The sequence below is a fragment of the Argopecten irradians genome, chromosome 7 (assembly GCF_041381155.1).
Source record: "Argopecten irradians isolate NY chromosome 7, Ai_NY, whole genome shotgun sequence".
NCBI classification, from domain to species: Eukaryota; Metazoa; Mollusca; class Bivalvia; order Pectinida; family Pectinidae; genus Argopecten; species Argopecten irradians.
The window spans coordinates 27,818,193-27,835,627 of record NC_091140.1 but is presented as its reverse complement, the minus strand read 5'-3'; the positions used below and the strand labels follow the sequence as shown (position 1 = coordinate 27,835,627).

The 17,435-nt window shown below is 34.2% G+C and overlaps 1 protein-coding gene across 2 annotated transcripts; it reads right to left on the bottom strand.

The window, feature by feature from the left end:
• Window positions 1–2,116: 2,116 nt before the first annotated feature.
• LOC138328039 (heat shock 70 kDa protein 12A-like) lies at window positions 2,117–17,141 on the bottom strand. Of its 2 annotated transcripts, none has more exons than XM_069274627.1 (5): window positions 15,988–17,141; window positions 13,927–14,308; window positions 10,843–11,067; window positions 8,455–8,578; window positions 2,117–7,369 (listed from the first exon to the last, which is right to left on the bottom strand). In XM_069274627.1, exons 2-5 carry the CDS (start codon window positions 14,269–14,271, stop codon window positions 6,264–6,266), a joined length of 1,800 nt encoding a protein of 599 aa, XP_069130728.1. In that variant the 5' UTR covers window positions 14,272–14,308; window positions 15,988–17,141; the 3' UTR covers window positions 2,117–6,263. The 2 variants fall into 2 exon arrangements, with proteins under 2 accessions (XP_069130728.1, XP_069130726.1); XM_069274625.1 differs by having other exon boundaries at window positions 15,994–17,141.
• Window positions 17,142–17,435: the final 294 nt, after the last annotated feature.

Sequence of the window (17,435 nt, the reverse complement as noted above, 5' to 3'; positions counted from 1 at the left end):
TTGCACAAAAAGTGTTGTATTTAGAAGAAATAACATATGAAAACCGCATTGTGTTTGTTTTCTTTTATTGGCCACCGTAACCTGAAACTGAAATATCTAGCAGATGTCCAAAACATCGGCTGTCTGGTCCGCCGTACTCCGTGCACATGTCAATGTTTTGAGATATTACACATGAATAGTAATCAGGAATATTTGAAAAGAGTAGAATATATTTACATTGGCACAATAAGTAATTAGTGTGTTTGATATCATTAACAATCAACAGCAATCAGCTAGCGGATACGTAGTTTAGCTTGCAACAATCACAGTGTGCATAATTTGTCGAGATTTATAAGACAAAATATTCTTTTCCACCAGATAAGATTCTAAGTCATAAAGGTAGATTGAAAATAGGAAGGGAGATAAAATAACCAGATAAATATTTGTAGCGGGATCAGACTGGGTTGATTATCGGTGATCAGGTAGCTCAGTCGGAAGAGCTACATTTTCTTCTCTCCTGTTACAGAATTGGCACCCAACTAAATAACCAACGGTTGTGGTGTTTGAAAGGGTCTCGTATGTATTCAAAAAAGGAGGGAGGAGTGTAGCGGGACTGGACTGGGTCGATTATCGATGACAAGGTAGAGCACGGTAGAGCACTTAGCTAGTGTTCGGAGAGTCCCGGGATCGAATCCCGGTCTTGCCGCTACATTTTCTCCTCTCCTGTTACATATGGTACCATACTGTGCATGTAGATATTCAAGGTAAATCAACAATGTTCGCTGATCTTGCAGAATTGCCTTACAGTGTTATAATGAATGCAGTAAATGTATGTCTCATTGGTGTGATTGATTTAAAGGCAGTTCATGTGGTGACCGAAAAAAAGGTAAAATTAATACATTGATAGCCAAGGCGGGGAAAACATAAGACGACCTGTGTTATACAAATTAATGTTTAATTGATTTTCATTAAATTGTCTCGAAGGTGATGATTAGTGTGTTATGAACGATAAGCTTAAAATGTTTTTGACAAAAAATATACCAGCTAATGTCATATTGTGTTTTAAATTTAAATTATCTTTTATTTATTCATTTCATTTCATTTCAAGCATGTACATGTCATAGAATATAAACAAATGTCAGGTATATGCTTAAATCATATTACAGTTAAATTCACAATAAGGAATTTGAAGATGATGATAGTAATTTTTTCGGATTGATAATTATTACAATATTAAGCTTCCACAGTTGAAAATTACTTCTTTTTGTTCACACAATTCTTCTCCTAGACTGTTTCCAGTTGAAATGATACATGCATGCTGACATTCTGTAAAACATAAGGAAACAATAAATGTGTTAACAGAGTAATTACTGAAAGGCTAATATCATATAATTAAACATTTTAATCATAAATACCAATACCAGCATAGAGGAAATATTATTGAAGTTTAATTCCCGCTGTTCTTCAGTCCTCCTGTTCTTACATGTAAGAGTTTTGTCCTTCATAATTTGTTTGTAATATAGCAGTTGTTATATAATGTGCACAAAGAAGTATAAATATACACACGTATGCATGGGTACAGTGGTAAATTAATAAGTTATACAGAAAATGATGGTGCTGATCATGAAAAGCGTAAAGTCTATTTTGTTGAGTGAAAAGTTAAAAAAAAAAACTAACATTGTTCACACCCTAAGATGTAATCGCACTAAAAACAGTGATCATGTGGGCTTTTGTGCGATTGCATTTCTAAGACTGTGCCAGGTGGTAGAGATTAGTTCCGTTCGAGTGATCACACAATGCAAGTGAGAGTCGGGAATATGTTTATGTAAGTTTTGATTGCTAATTTCTGATGCTTGTTGGTAAAATATAACTCAGGATAATTGCTAAACAATTAACAATTAATTTCTCTACATTTGTTACAGATTGAAACAGCTTTTTAAGTGCCGTATTACGGAAGAATTATGAAAAAGAAATCGGCATTTTCGTCGATCTAGTAGCCTAGTCCAAAAAATATCACTTCGAGTTATATGAACATTCCATATATGATTTATGTCATTCGGCCAAAAATTTACTTCGTATTACCTAGTTTAATGAATATGCTGTATGTATATGATCAGAACGTCAAGCTCCTGTGGTGAAAATAACTAAAATGTTTTAAAAGTATGGTTTAGTGGTAATCTCTGAACGTACTTTAGTATATGGATATAATCTGATATTTATACATGTGCTTATAAAATTATCGATAATTATGGATGTGGTAAATATTCATACCTTATTAACTGCCGTTAGTTTTAAGATTACGCCACCTTGGACATTTACAAAATGTTCACCGTCTGTCACGTACTATTTTATCAGTAGACCAAATTTGTCCAAAATTTTGTTAGAGTTGTCTTTCTTCCATTGTAGTTCCGGATGAACGCCATGTGCCATAACACAGCCGTGATAAATGCATTTCCATTTCGCCATGAAATGTATTTGCTCCGAGACAAATTTGATTCAAATTACAAAATTCATTAAGGTATCAATTTTGATGTTCGAGGTGAAATATTGATTTCATTTTTTTTCCATTGCGGGATAACTGTCACTAATAGGGAGTAAACGACTGGGGGGAACCAGCTTCGAAGCGAAGCATTTTTGGGACGAAACGTCTTCATTCATTGTAAACACCATTTTGGGAACGAAAAGTCTAGATACTTTGTAAATAATTCAGGTGAAAATTTTCAAACAGAAGATCTTTTGGATAGTGTATATAGTAAGGATATAAAAGCCGTAATATACTATTCCTATTTCAACGTTACAGATACGCTTATATCAGTAACTTTCATATTCAAAATTTGCTATTTAAAATTCCCGGTAAAATCAAAGTTGTTGAATACACTGCCGCTAGGAGCGCTAGTATCTGCGAGCAATTTCTAAGCCAATCATATTGAGGAAATTGACTGTAAGAGAATTTTGCAACCAGGATCACAATGGCGAGGTGATCCTCGCCAAAAAAATCGTATATCGTTAGCATTAGGAAAAGACCCATTGCACCTTCTGAACAACTTTATTAAACAAAACGTTCATTTTCATAACGCAGGTCGTTTTATGTTTCTCGACGTCGTCATAATTATAACGCAACAGTTAACTATTTCTGCGCCAGACGGCAAAACTTGTAACTTCATCTTTGGCCATGTGATGTTATAATTGTTTTAAAGAAACTTTCTTTTTTTTATTTTTTGTTTCGGAAAGGTAGCCTAGTGGCCCTTTCATGAATATCATGAAGTTGACAATCTTTTACATTTAATGCGAAAGCATTTAAATTATTATTCTTCAAAAATGAATTGTCCTAAGAACTATGACAGCTAACTGTGAACAGAACAATGCGTCAAGCTTTCCTATCATTGCATCCTAATAAATAATGCTGTATTGTAGCCTTCTTATCTTTTTGGGAAGCTAATAACTGTAACTTGTAGGACTATAAGACTTAGATAGCAAGATCATTAACAGAGATTATATATGTAAGGTAAAATGGGCTATACATGTATAGTCTGTACTAATCGTGACTTAGTCATACCGTATATCCGATTATTTTTTACTTGAAATTCACCATAGGTAATTGGTCAATTGGAATGGAATATTTTAAGGACGTTGAGAATATTTCTATGCATACAGTTTTTTTTGACGATTGCCAGCATACGCTACGGAAATCCTGAGACGCTGATGAAAGTTTCACATATAAAAGGTATTTCTACATATTAAAGCGTTTTATAATTACCACATTAAAATGGTAATAATTACAAAGATGTGAAAAAAGTTATTGGATGCACACCTTATGTGTTTTGGAACTTAAATCGTGAAATGACACGATCGCATAATTAATGTAAGTATAGTGTCTTTCAAATTATTCCCATCCATAACAAATAATATAGGAAACAGATATCCGGTGGGTTTTTTTTTTTTTTTTTTTTTTTTTTTTTATACATAGTATCACCTATCTAATGCAATACATCCATTTTGTTTGAGGCTTATATCATTGCCACTCATTCAATACAACCTCATGAGTTCCTCAAATGACGGGATATATTAATTGTAAAATGTAATAATATGTTCAAGCATGAGAATACCCTCTCCGATTTTGATTTGAAGGATATGGATATTCTACATGTAAAATCCTCGGCAAACCTCGGGTTTTACTATATTTTGTGGCCCTATCATTCATATCCACATGTGGAAGAGTCGCATATTTATCACATAAACACTAGTGTTATATAACCTGGAGTGTTTTCAATGGATAGAAATTCATTGTGACATCATGACTTAACGTCAGGGTTCGAGGACGTCGTGACATAATTGTATTTTTCAACACATTTTGTCGTTTTTTCGAAATGTGGGTCGTTGTAGTTATGAGATGAAGTATCTTAAATAAGCGTTCATTTTATATTATATTTTATGAGATGCTCGCCATAGCTCGTAAACTAAAAACGTTTCATAGACTCATTTAGGATCTTGTGTTTAAATTGTATTTTAACGACTCATCGTAATCATTTTGGAAGCAAGATTTATTTTACAAAAATAATGAGTATACTCTGTGAATTGTGTGTTGTAAGTGATATTAAACAAATAGCCATGAACAAAATTGACTGTTAAACTGTACACTGGGTTCAATACTTGACAATGCAATTATTGATCTAAGTGTTATGGTTTGAAATGAAAACTCAAATACATGAAGTTTATTATCTCATTCATTTTAGCACATACTATTTCATTGTACATACTTATACAAGTTATCACCTGATATATTTCAAAAAGTGTTGCAAAAATCGTCTATCTAAAAGGGGTTCAAAATAGCAAAACTCTTCATAATTAATATGTTCTTTATTCCATACATTGTATCTTTAATATTGTTTTGTTTTGTGGAATGTACTTTTTAACAAGAGGCCAATGGCCTCGTAGCACGTTGGTCCAGTTAATTAATGTTCAATGATTGGTTTTGACTAATATTCTTGATTATCACTCATATGCACTGTTAAAACTAATAATTAATTAGGACAATTCAAATTACCACTGGTATTTTTTTTATCAATGTTGGTATTAAAACAATCATACAATTCTTTCAAGACAGATGTCTTTTATCAAATGATAATTGATAATCAACAGTTTTATAAAAAAAATGATTTGTGGAGAACAGTTTTTTCTGAGCAGGATTTTAGTGTGAGCGTATGCAGAAGCAGCATCTTCTTAGTGTGAATATTGTTGGGACCAATTCAAATAGCATCAACTTAACTTTAGTATTAGAAAATTTAATAAAATTCAGACATTTAACATTGCTGTTAATTCATATTTATTAGAATATTGTAAAAAATAATTGGGGAAACATTTTCCTGTATGATTGCTTATCGGTATCACACAATAGTCATGTACAACTATGTATAATCAAAGTGTTAAGTTGGCTAGACTTTTAAAAGATACCTGCTGGAGGAGGGCTTAATTAAAAATGTTTGGCTGTACTGGTTATAAGAGGTAAACTGTATTAGCTTCAATACGTTGAAATTAATTACTTATCTTTTATCTCATTTTTGAGTTAAGATAACAATGCACAAGTTATATTGGCTGGGTCTCGGCACAACGGAATGTGTACTACAGGTCAACAAATTGACATTGGCGGCTACAGGCGAGCCTTTCCCAGGGCCTTGATAACAAAATACATTAATTAACTCTCAACCATTGTTTTTCCCTTTAACAGTAAAGGGTATATGTAACACATTTACACACACATATAGTCCTATAAACAGCATCTAGATGAAACTAGGGCACCTAACTTGTGACACTGTCCAGGGAATATAGATTATTCAACCGAGGTAATTATGATGTCATGACACTTTGATTAACATATTTAAGAATAAAAAAATAATGAATATCTCTTATTTGCCTTAATTTTTTCTTAAATTATATTTCTTTTGTATGAAGTGGTACCGTCTGCCATATAATTTCCCATAATGCATTGTGTTTCTCATTAAATATTACTATAGACAAAGAAGGAATGAAATATATTTTAATTCCTCAAAAATACAGTTTATGTCGGCGCAAAGTTGTATCAGTTCCGTCCTTATCTATAACTATATGTCTCTGCAAAGTTTCATTGCTGTTAATGATACAAAACTTGAGATATCCTGTTCACAAGGTGATTTTCAAAACTAGGGGCCATGCTATAAGCTACGATGGAGCTACGCTGCATCGTGCTAAAAACCAATGAAAAACAAATTTTTGAATATGTACATGTATGTATAAAGATGAATCTAGACCTAAAGAATATCAAACTGTGCCCGGTACTCCTCGCCAGTTTTTATATTCTTGGCTTTAACAAACAGCTCCGTTTCTCCAAATACCAAAGTCTCTTCGATTTCGGCTGGTCCAGGCACAGACGGATCTAGTGGCACAACCAAGGTACCAAGTAGTTGACAACCTGGATCATCCACGTACTTTGGATTTACGTCGTCCGAGATGTAGACAGCACACTGGAGACTGGTCTCATTGGATTTCAGTGCTCGGAAAACCTGTGATTCTGAATGCCCTGGAGTTAGCTGTTGGCCTTTTTCGACATATATCAAAAAAACATCTTTGCATCGTGCAACTCCTTCAACCACCACTCTCTTCTCTCTTTTGAAGTAGTCGTTGTAAGTAGGCCAGCTTTGCACACCGTACGTGTGGCGAGCCACCCTACATCCTATTGTTCCAGGATTGTAACCAAAGAGTACAGCACCCTTTAACACAACAAGACCGGGGTCGTCAGGGATAATGATTCTTTTTAGGGTGAATCTGTTTTGTATGTAGTCTTGTACAAGTTTACACTCAGAAAATCCACCAACCATCACAATAGTATCAACATGTTGAAATTTGCTGTTGTAGAAAATGTTCTCCATATGCTTTATAATACCATCGATGGCCGGTTGAAAGAGTTTAGTGAACGCTGCTTCAGAAATCTGTAATTTGTGGCGGGCAAACGATATCTGCTGGGCGTAGGGGCTTTGTTTGACGGCATTGTCCATTCCCTCAATACTTTTATCTGTTTTAACTAAGCTCTCCAGTACGACAGGAACAGAAAATGATTCTTTTTTTTCCTTTTTTGTTTTTGTACCTTCTACACGCTCTTCCTCGTTTGACTTACTGGCTGCGGCAAAGCTACGCTTTTTGCCCTCAAATTGGCGGCAAATATCAATGTAATCTTCCATACTTTCATCTTTCAGTTTATCCAGATTTGTTTTGCCAACAATGTCACAAAGAAAATGTTCAAATGCGTCGTCAACAGATTTCCCTCCATAGGCACCACCTGTTGCTTGATGTAGTTCTTTGAGTTCACTTCTGCCCCCGAGACAATTTCTCTGATGGACGGTGATATCGGCTGTGCCTCCTGCAAAAAGTATTAGAAAAAACATTCAATGCCCCAATACATTTTAAGCATTTGAATTAACTTTCTGTATATAGAATATACTATTAAACTCCCAAATTTTTCGATGGTGGAAAAGGTATAAAATAAGTAAGCTACTATTATTGTTAGAGGAAAAATACCATTTGTCAACGGTGAAAAAAATTTAAAGTTGTATGGTCTATCACTTTCGCTCTTTTTGTCATAGTGAAAACTCCTTAAGTGTAATACACATTTTTCTCCGTCTTTCCGAGGTTTAAACTTTCTACTTTTACAACTTTTTATAAAGTTGCAGCATTGGAAGCATTTTTAATTAAAGATGCTCCAAAAGTTAAAAAATCATTTAAACGTGTACTCGTTTAAAATAGCTCTGAAGTATCCGAACTTTTCCGATCTTTTCCAATCTGTACTGGTATTGCCGATATTGAGCACGTGATGCAACTCGGTTTTCCGGTATTACACGAAAGTTTGAAACATTGCGTTGACTATGGTGGTTCATTCAAAACGTGTAATACGACAATGCGACATTTACCGCTATGTCAATAGTATATTTGTGTTTTCATGGATCTGAACCATCATATATAAACATTCGTATCCACACATTGTATGTTTTATGAGACTTTGTGATGGTGAAATTTACAAGAAATACAACAGTAAATGATCTTTCGAACAAAAACAAGAGGCCCAGAGGGCCTGTATCGCTCACCTGGTTTGTAATGATCAGATATATTGATTCAGAAGTACAGTATGTATATAAAATCTACTTGCACCGTATATCGAAAGGAATTCTCAATGCAAATTGAAATCAAGTGTACCAAATAGAATTTGAAATATCACAGAATAACAAAAGCAATTGATGATTTTTAGTAACAATAACGTAGATCTTTGGATATGAAAATCAGGTTTAAAATATGTTTTGATTGGTTTTGCGGTGCTCTTTTGAGGTATTTAATACGTTTTACAGAGCTCTCCCCTCATCGTATACAATTAAGTTGAATGTCATCATTCTACCCTGACTACAGGGCCAATTGTCATGATTACATTTTGAAATAGCATTTTTATTAGCTTACCTCCCAAATCTACCACCATATATGTGGCTTCCCCTCCATCCTTTCCCATGGGGATATGCTGGCATTGAATTGATGCAGCCTCTGGCTCCAGGGCAATCATGAGTTGTTCTCCTTCTATCCCACCCTGTATTGAAAGTGTAGGCTTTAGAAGTAGTACGATGCATTTATCTTCGTCAACATGGCATAACCTTAATTGAATGTTATAAATCTTGTTAAAACTAGAAATATGTCTGTTAGACATTGAGTGCTCGCCAACTACTTCCTTAATCTACATGTATAAGGCTTCTGCGGTGAGATATTTTGCAGGTACAAAACTGTAACACCTTATTTATAAATAACCCGCAGATATGCATATATATTCACAAGCATATATCATCTTCGGCAACAGGTGTACGTACGCAGCACTATCGCTCATTATCCTTGGGATATGGTTTATGTCCTTGATGTATTGTAATAAATAATTTCCTTAAAATTATGTCATCAGAACTATAAATGTGAAATTACTATGGACTTTGTTAATTGGTTTATTTGTTACATAGAAGTTTATTTGTTATCTAATTGATATTGATACGATAGACTTGTTTCGCTGTTCAAAATAGTCGTCCGCTACGTATACAGCACTGTCCAGTCTCTGTGCACGTGGTGACTTCCTGTGTCATGCTTGAATAACTTTCATGTTACATTAGATCTAGAGTTCTGGCACCCGGACTGATATTGTATGATGTTTTTTTATTCTGTTTCTCTTACGCAAGGCTGTGGCTGTGTGATTTTATAAATATTTATTAGAACCGTAGCAAATATGGTCTATGGTCACTGGGGTTAGTAAGCGATAGCACAACGTATTTGCATACCTAGGACCTAGGATGATGTGAAATTAAATATAATCTGCTGAGTAACACTGTAAATGTCTTTGGCCGGTACTAAAAGTTATCCCTTTCGTCACTTTCTTTTATTGACTACATAAACCTGATTCGCATTGTATTGTTCCGGATGTTTCCAAAGTCGATTGGATGATTAGAATATCGTGACCGATGCAAGAGTTTGTATGATACGCCGCTTGAAGTTTACACAAAATGAAAGTGTTTAGCACTGTTAAATGTCCATTGGTGTCACTTGTTAAAGGTAGGTTTCGCCCAACCAAATAAATATTTTTTGTAAAATCCGAAAAACTGAAGAAAAGATGAATAAACGTATTAAAAATACCCCAATTTAATTTCTTTATGCGTATGAGATTGAATAAATGTGTCTTGGATACAAAATTGAAGGGAATCCTTGATTTATTACGATTGTCAGTCAGACAGAATAGTATGCAAATGAAGCTGCGATAGATTGTGTTGTCGAAGTTTCGCGAATGCGCATTGTAACGCACTAAAAGTAAACAAAATGGCTGAACGAAAGCGTGCTAGGAAAAAAATGTATCTGAATCGGCAACAAAGACGAGGAAATTAGAATGGAATCGGTAGCATCCTATGATATCTCTAGGGAATGAAATTCAGAGATGGCAGGTAGCAATAGAAGAAACAGAAGGCACGTCTCAAGCGGAACTTGCCCGGATTCTGTTGCACGTGGTGAGTTAAATTTCAACACATATGCCAGGGCACATACAGCGACACATTTACTAGATACATATATGTTTGATGTACTAAGCTAGCGAGCGTATGTAAGTAACATAAGTGTTTTAGATGATATGATATGTATAAACAGTCCATCGCACTTTGTTGTTGTTATTTTTTTACTGAACATGCTGTGGCAAGACACTCGATCACTGCTATCTGACTTTTTGTTGCACGCTTCCATTTGTTGATGCGGCCTCGTTTTGGAAAAAAAAATACGTCATGTTCTATGTAAAGCTTGACTTCGCTCTATATTTAGAGGAGTATTTTCCTGGTCAAGCTAGGCAACTGACCACCCATACTGTTCGCTTTATGTATTAAAATGATCTGAAGATTATATCTATGTACAGGATAAATTTCAATTTAGTAGTCTTTATCTTTAATTGGGCGAAACCTACCTTTAATTTACAGAAAAACATCGCTGATAGATATCTCTTATTTTTGAAACGTTGGTGTCACTAAATCACGGCGAAATCTATTAAACGGTATACGTATAAGACAGTGACTTCTGGTATCACGTGCGCAAATGGAATCTGCGCATAGCGAATGTACACAGACTCCACACCCGACAAGGAAAACAATAGGGCGAGAGTACGCTCGCCCTAAAAACTATGTTGTGAATTTAAATTTATGACTGATTGATGTAGGTTGGTTTTGTATAAGTTCAAATGTTGATGAAATCTTGATAAGTATGATGAAAATACATGTAAATTTCAATATCAAATTTATGTAAAAGGATACAGTTTTAACAACAAACGAAATTGAGATTACTTACTAGTCTGGCTGCCTCTCGCATGAACTGCTTGGCTTTATCATCCCAGATCGCTGGTACGGTCAGAACATACTGAATATCTGCTTTCTTAAGCTCCCCGCCGATTTGGTTGTTTATTGTATCAAACAAATCTCCTGTAAGGAACCTAATGGCATGGGCAAACACTTCAATGGCAGGAAGAGATTTCTTTCCAGTAACATCCGATACTAACGTTGTCTTTCGAAGGTTCTGCAAATTAAAAACATATATGAACAGTACTGTCGCTGAAATAGCGAATTCGAAGATAACGTAAGAGTCGGAAATTCTACGAAGGATAGCTTTATATTTATATCACAACAAATGAGTCGGTTCAACTTACATGTACAATAAATTTGGAGACACAAACAGTTTGAAAAATCAGTCAGAATTATTTTTATGTACGTAGTCATCTCACCTTAAGAACACAACAAAGCTAAATGTAAATGTATACCGGGACGAAATGCCGTTTTCAATTAATGTAGCATGGTGTAGAAATGCATTTGATCGGAAGTAGAGTTAGTATAAAGTTGATCTGAACATGGACCCTTATAATTATGGAATGCTGTCAGATCCTCTACTGAACGGAGTTGCTATAAGGATGTGTATTTTAATCAGATCGAGAAGATTGCATTTTTAATACAGGCGTTTTGAAGAAAATCAATCAACGACGGCCATGTAACACATTACTTCGTTTTCTCCGATTAATTTACATAATAATTTGTAAATAGCTTAGATTCCGAGTGTTTTAGTATTGATTAGCTACCAACAAAATCAACTTTACTAGCATCTTTCGGTGCCAAGGTACTGTATTTCAAATCAATGCGGTAGACATGTGCGTTTTATTTCCATAGATATATATTAGCAGTGGCATTCAAAAGTTAATCTCCATAACATGCTTAAAAGAGAATTTCCAACTCTTTGTAGCAAGTACTATATATGTATTTTCAATATTAAGTTATCTTAATCAAATTATAACGCATATCCCGTTCGTAGTTTTAATATTTGTCCTTTTTCTATCAAAGAGGTATTGCCCATATCGGTCCATTTCGACCTAAAGGTGACCGTTTTTTAAAATCCAAAAATAAATACCAAAATATCAAGTTTCTGAATACACATACCTCATGTTTGATATATAAATGATCTTATATTGGAAAAAGCAGTTTGTTAATTACAGGTGATAATTCATTAAATGATGACAAAGAGGTATCATCATGGGATTTATGACTTTTACTTGGGGGTTTCCCGTCTTAAAATCCATTTTTACATACAGCGCAACAGAGGACAAACTTTTACTATAGCTCCTGTCAAGGACGTACAATTTATAAATCCTTTCATGTGTAGTAAAATACAACTTTAATTCTATTCTCAAAAAGTGGTCCTCCTACGCGCTCATGCCGAAAAAAAAATGAAAAAAAACGTGGTTGCTTAAATAGTTTATTTCAATAGCATCAAAAATTAATGCCAGAACGATTCGAAGTATCAAGTCAGTGTAGCTCAGATGATTGAAACTTTCAGAAGGTTCAGAGTTCGAATCACTACCAGGACTAACTGTTATTTTTATCTTGACAAGCAACAAAAATCCTTTTATTTGTCATATCAAACAGATATTTCGAATTGATGTGATATCAAATAAATATCAAAATAGAAAATAATGATGATAAAAAATGATAAAAAAATCTTTAAACTTTAAACCTAATAAACGAAAGACTTTTTCCTACAATGTATCTCGTATGAATTGTATACATTGTGTCACGTCAACCCTGGTACATGTAGGGAAGAAATTTCGCAGCGATTACATGCACTATTGATGAAAAAATTGCCGTCTATTATGCGAACAATGATATGGATTACTAGTAGCAATCTATTTTGGACAAGAGAGACCCATAATATGTCACATGGCATTTCACCTGTGGTGTATTTTTATCTCGAGCAAGAGCTGTGCGCGCCCAGGTCGTGGCAGGCGGAAATGGACCATCGCTGAATCGCTGTGGTCGGATCGGTGTAAGCTAGTTCTAGCTTGTGAAGATCCATCGTGGTCATTTAATTACTGGTTACAGTTTCAACTGTCACTTCACTTCCGGTTGCGCATAGCATTAAAAACACAAACTGTACAGTCTATTTACACAAGTACTGGTAGCATTTATATATTTTGACTTGCATGATTCCATGCCAAACGTAATTTAATTGTCATTCTCCTCAATCTTAAGAACATATTCACAGTTCTCATTCACTATAAAAAAATTGTAGTTTTAGACGGCTTTCAGTCGCCCCTGTAGTTCATATATACAACATTACACATAGTTCGTGTTTGGTTTAGATAATGTCACTTAACACATTAAAAGGGGAGGCAGTAATCCCCAGTTTATTCGTGCTGAATCAATTGTTGCAGAGCTGTGACGGGACAAATTACCCCAGACAGCAGATACAACCAGTTCGTCATATTCAGCGTGGTATCACGTATAGTGGACCATACCTCTTCCTTTTGAAATTCGTTTTCTTTTTACGGATTTTACGGCTATTTAACAATTCATGAAGAGTCATGCTATTAACTCAACCTACTTTACATATTCACTTGATAATAATGATCCATGCTTTGGTAAATACAATGAGTTTTTAATGAACTTGAAAAAGTCATGATCCAAACGAAAAGACATAACATGTACGTCTTATCAATTGAATTTAAAAAGGGCATACTACATGTACTTCCAACGAATACCTATATCAATTAGTAGGCACCGGGATCATGAACCTTAAGAGTTAAGTCTTTGTACAGCTAATAACGCGCTAATAACTTTTGTATACCCACATACTGTATGTGACTGATAGGTCTATACATACAGTGAAACTGCAGCTTTAACGTGCTTTCAAGATATGTGGGATGTCAAACATCAAATGATACTAAATAGCAATACATTGAAATAAGAAACAAAAATATGGAAGAATGCATTTTTCTGCTTCATCCACGCGATCAGACTATACATTGCTGGTCAACTTTTGAGTTCAGTATTACACAACATGCTAAACAAATAAACTAAGCATAGCATGCACTAAAATCATACATGTATTTACCGCATTGTCGTGAAGAACCATCTTAAATCTGTGGAAGTAGTAGTAATCCTTGTACGAGCGGCCTTCGTCGTCTTCTTCCTCACTAACCAGATAAGAATAATCATTTTCAGCTTTGTATCCGAAAGATTGAAATGTTTTATCTGGTTTTAGCAGCAGTGCAGTTGGAGCCTTACTGGACAACAGCTCCCTTCCTCCCGCATTCCACACATTAGTTTTAATTGGAACAGGACCATTATCATTTGTTTTCTTCAAATCTGCTGTAGCAGCAAAGGCATAGCCAGAATACGTAGTTCCAAAATCTACAGCGGCTACGAACAGGTACTTCGATACTCCACCGGTCGCCATCTTTTAGGCAGTTACTGTAGTCCATACAAAAATGATCCTACAAATAGCCATATATCACGTATATTTATTTATAAATATCGAATTAAAGTCATGATCAAATTATTAGAAAAAGTTGTGGTAAAACAAGAACAATTGATACAAACAACTTACTCCATAACAAGTCGATGCATAACATACATGTACATTTCAGTAGCATTGGATATACTCCCGTGTCCCCATAGGGATGCATAATCATTTCTCAGTTAAAAACGTTTCTGTTGTAATAAGTGCAGTAAAAATACAATGCATTCGGAATTCAATATTGTACATGATCATTAATGTAGTACAGTATTTTATTGTTCTTACTGAAAAATGTAACAGGAATATGAATAACCCTAATAAGCAAATACAATGAAAACTGAATGTAGGAAGATTCTTCAATATTGGACACGTGCAAATAGCAACATTATCTATTATTAATATTATTAATAATAATCAATGCTGATGTTTCTTAAAAAAAACAAAAACATTTTTAATTAGTAAAACTTTTTTTTTATTATTTTGAAAGCAAATTAATTTATATCAATTTAACATAGTCATTTTATATTCCAATCCACATATTAAAAGAAATGCTAACTACTTTATCACTCCTGGATGAAGGCATTTTTGTCAGCAACGGATTCATTCACCAAAATAAAAACATCATCAGTTTGTTTTTTTATTACAAGTTACTACTTATAAAACGTTTCATGATATTGCCTGGTTAAGCATATGTTAATCGACTATGAGATATCATCAATACACGGATTGACAAAGACAAACCTGTAAAAATATCTTTAAATCAGTTGATCTTTTTATCATTTTACAGGCATTATACAGTGCATTGATATAGTTACGTTCAATGACAAGTCAAAGCATGTTTTAACCGTGTTAGTGTATGAGCATTGACTATCAGGTATACCGGAAATAGGCTTTAACTGTGTACACACAGTCATTACACACGTGAAACTAATATCGGATGACCGACTTTTATATATAGTTCAAATCTATTTACCAATACTTTAATATTATATCATTAGAGAACAACTTAATATACAGTAGGTCAATGCATATGTATATTTAGAGAGTGTAAATGAATCAGTAGTGTTGGTTCAGGTTCACCGGTTAAGACGATACGTCTATTTTACTTCCTTGATATTTGCTGGTCATCTTAGCATTATCGATATGGTACACAATGTGTTACTCAATCTGTAATACCGTACATATATAAAAGGAACGTGATTTCACGTAGTGGGGTCGCCTATATATGCACAGTTTTGTTATCCTATGCAAACCGCTGCAATATTGATACATATGCATGTATATATTAGTAGATCTAATATGAAATATCACCATACTGCTTCTCAACTAATCTCCTAAATAGACCACCCATCACCCAAGTCTATTTATAACTCCATGAAGACGACTAGAAATAAACAAATATTTTCGACAGTACACCAAAATAGAATTATAATGGGCACTAACTTATTTCGTAAATGCAATAATGTTAATGAAGTTTGTCCTGAACGACAAGGGTATATGAGGAATGTGAAAGCTTAACAATTAATATGGAGTCTAAAGATAGCGATTAGGTACATCAGTGTATTTGAATTGTTCCTAATAATAGAAGCTTGTAGTACAGCACTTTAATGTAGTCATTAGGATAATCAAAGCAATATTCAAAAATAAAGTACATACCCTTACCTGTATCACGACATATTGAAAAGCTAAACCGAAAGTTAAGGCTGCGCATGTCCGATGTTTATAAATTACGGATCGGAATGTGGAACGAAGTTTATGAAACGGACTCAATCGTTTATCATTCTTTTGCATATTATGGGTCGTAATGCACTTACCTTTCACAATGACGACCGATTGGGTATAACTGAATAAAACATCTTTATAAAATGTTATTACATTTTATTTTGTATTGTATGATGATATACAATATAAAGCAAGCTCTGATGTACAAATATCCTTACAGGATCAACTATATACTGTGACTGTCACTCTTATACTAGCTTGGACCATATATATCAATATATATATAGGTTTTCGATTTATCATGTATATGATTAATACTTTTTCATATAGTTAAACAAGTCTACAAAAGGCGTGTTAAACCATGCAATTAAATGAGCACCTCAGCGTAAAGATATAGCCTGTGCAGATATTTGTTATTGTGACCTGTCTGTGAATATCAACAAAAGTTCCTTTGACTTGGGTGGTGGATGACAATATCATAATATTAATTGTCATTTTGACGGATATTCCGCTCACCTTTGCATATTTACTTTTATGTAAAATTGTTTTTATGTCTGATGAAAGATTGTAAAATGATAATTTTGATGTATATGTTTAAAAAAATTAATAAATGCGTCCACTTCTATAAAGAAGTGAGCCAATGATCGCCACTCAATTCACTGTTTGTTTGCTCTATGGTATACCAATCCGAGTATTCGATATGCAAACAGATTTTCACAGCATGGAGAGTGTTTGCGATTGCAACCAGTTTAAACAGAATATAAATGTACAATGTAGGCCTATATCATGATCGAGTGAGGTCGACTTATATTATAATATTTGTCGAATTATACAGACATTTTGTAAGAGGGATAGAACATGATTATTGGGAAAGCAATTTCTATAATTTTGCAGGATGACAAAAAGAAAAGTTTCTTTGATTAAAACCAAATGAATCTAAAGCAGAGAAGATCCACGGAAACGTGTTCAGTATACATGTTCTTGGGAATTATTTTGATATATAATTAAAATTTTCGTTATGAAATTCAAAGTGTGAGGCTAGCTGCACTTGTAATATATCAAATGGATTTTCTGTTTTAATATGCATGTATTATTACGGTAAAACTTGGTTTTACCAGTATTGGGATCGCAATTCCGGAACTAGCTTTTTACCCCCCCCCCCCCCCCCCCCCCCGGCTGGTGTCGTGAAGAATAAACTGAATAACCACACATTTGTGGTATATATGTAGTTGTAATTTGCACCCAGATACAATATAAACTAGTTTAGAATCATTCTGTAAACTTATTCAGCAGCATCAATATCATTTTAAGTGGATTGCGAAGAAAATAAGAAAATATAGTGAATTGCATTTGATTATAAAGAAAATAATATTACCACGCCA

Bases quoted from the DNA above. Each gene is read 5' to 3' on its own strand.
- LOC138328039 (XM_069274627.1), bottom strand. From the start codon at position 14,271: ATGGCGACCGGTGGAGTATCGAAGTACCTGTTCGTAGCCGCTGTAGAT. The intron at 11,068-13,926 runs GTAAATACATGT...TTTAATTTGCAG, and splicing joins TGGTTCTTCACGACAATGCG to AACCTTCGAAAGACAACGTT. The intron at 7,370-8,454 runs GTAAGCTAATAA...TACTTTTTGCAG, and splicing joins TATGGTGGTAGATTTGGGAG to GAGGCACAGCCGATATCACC.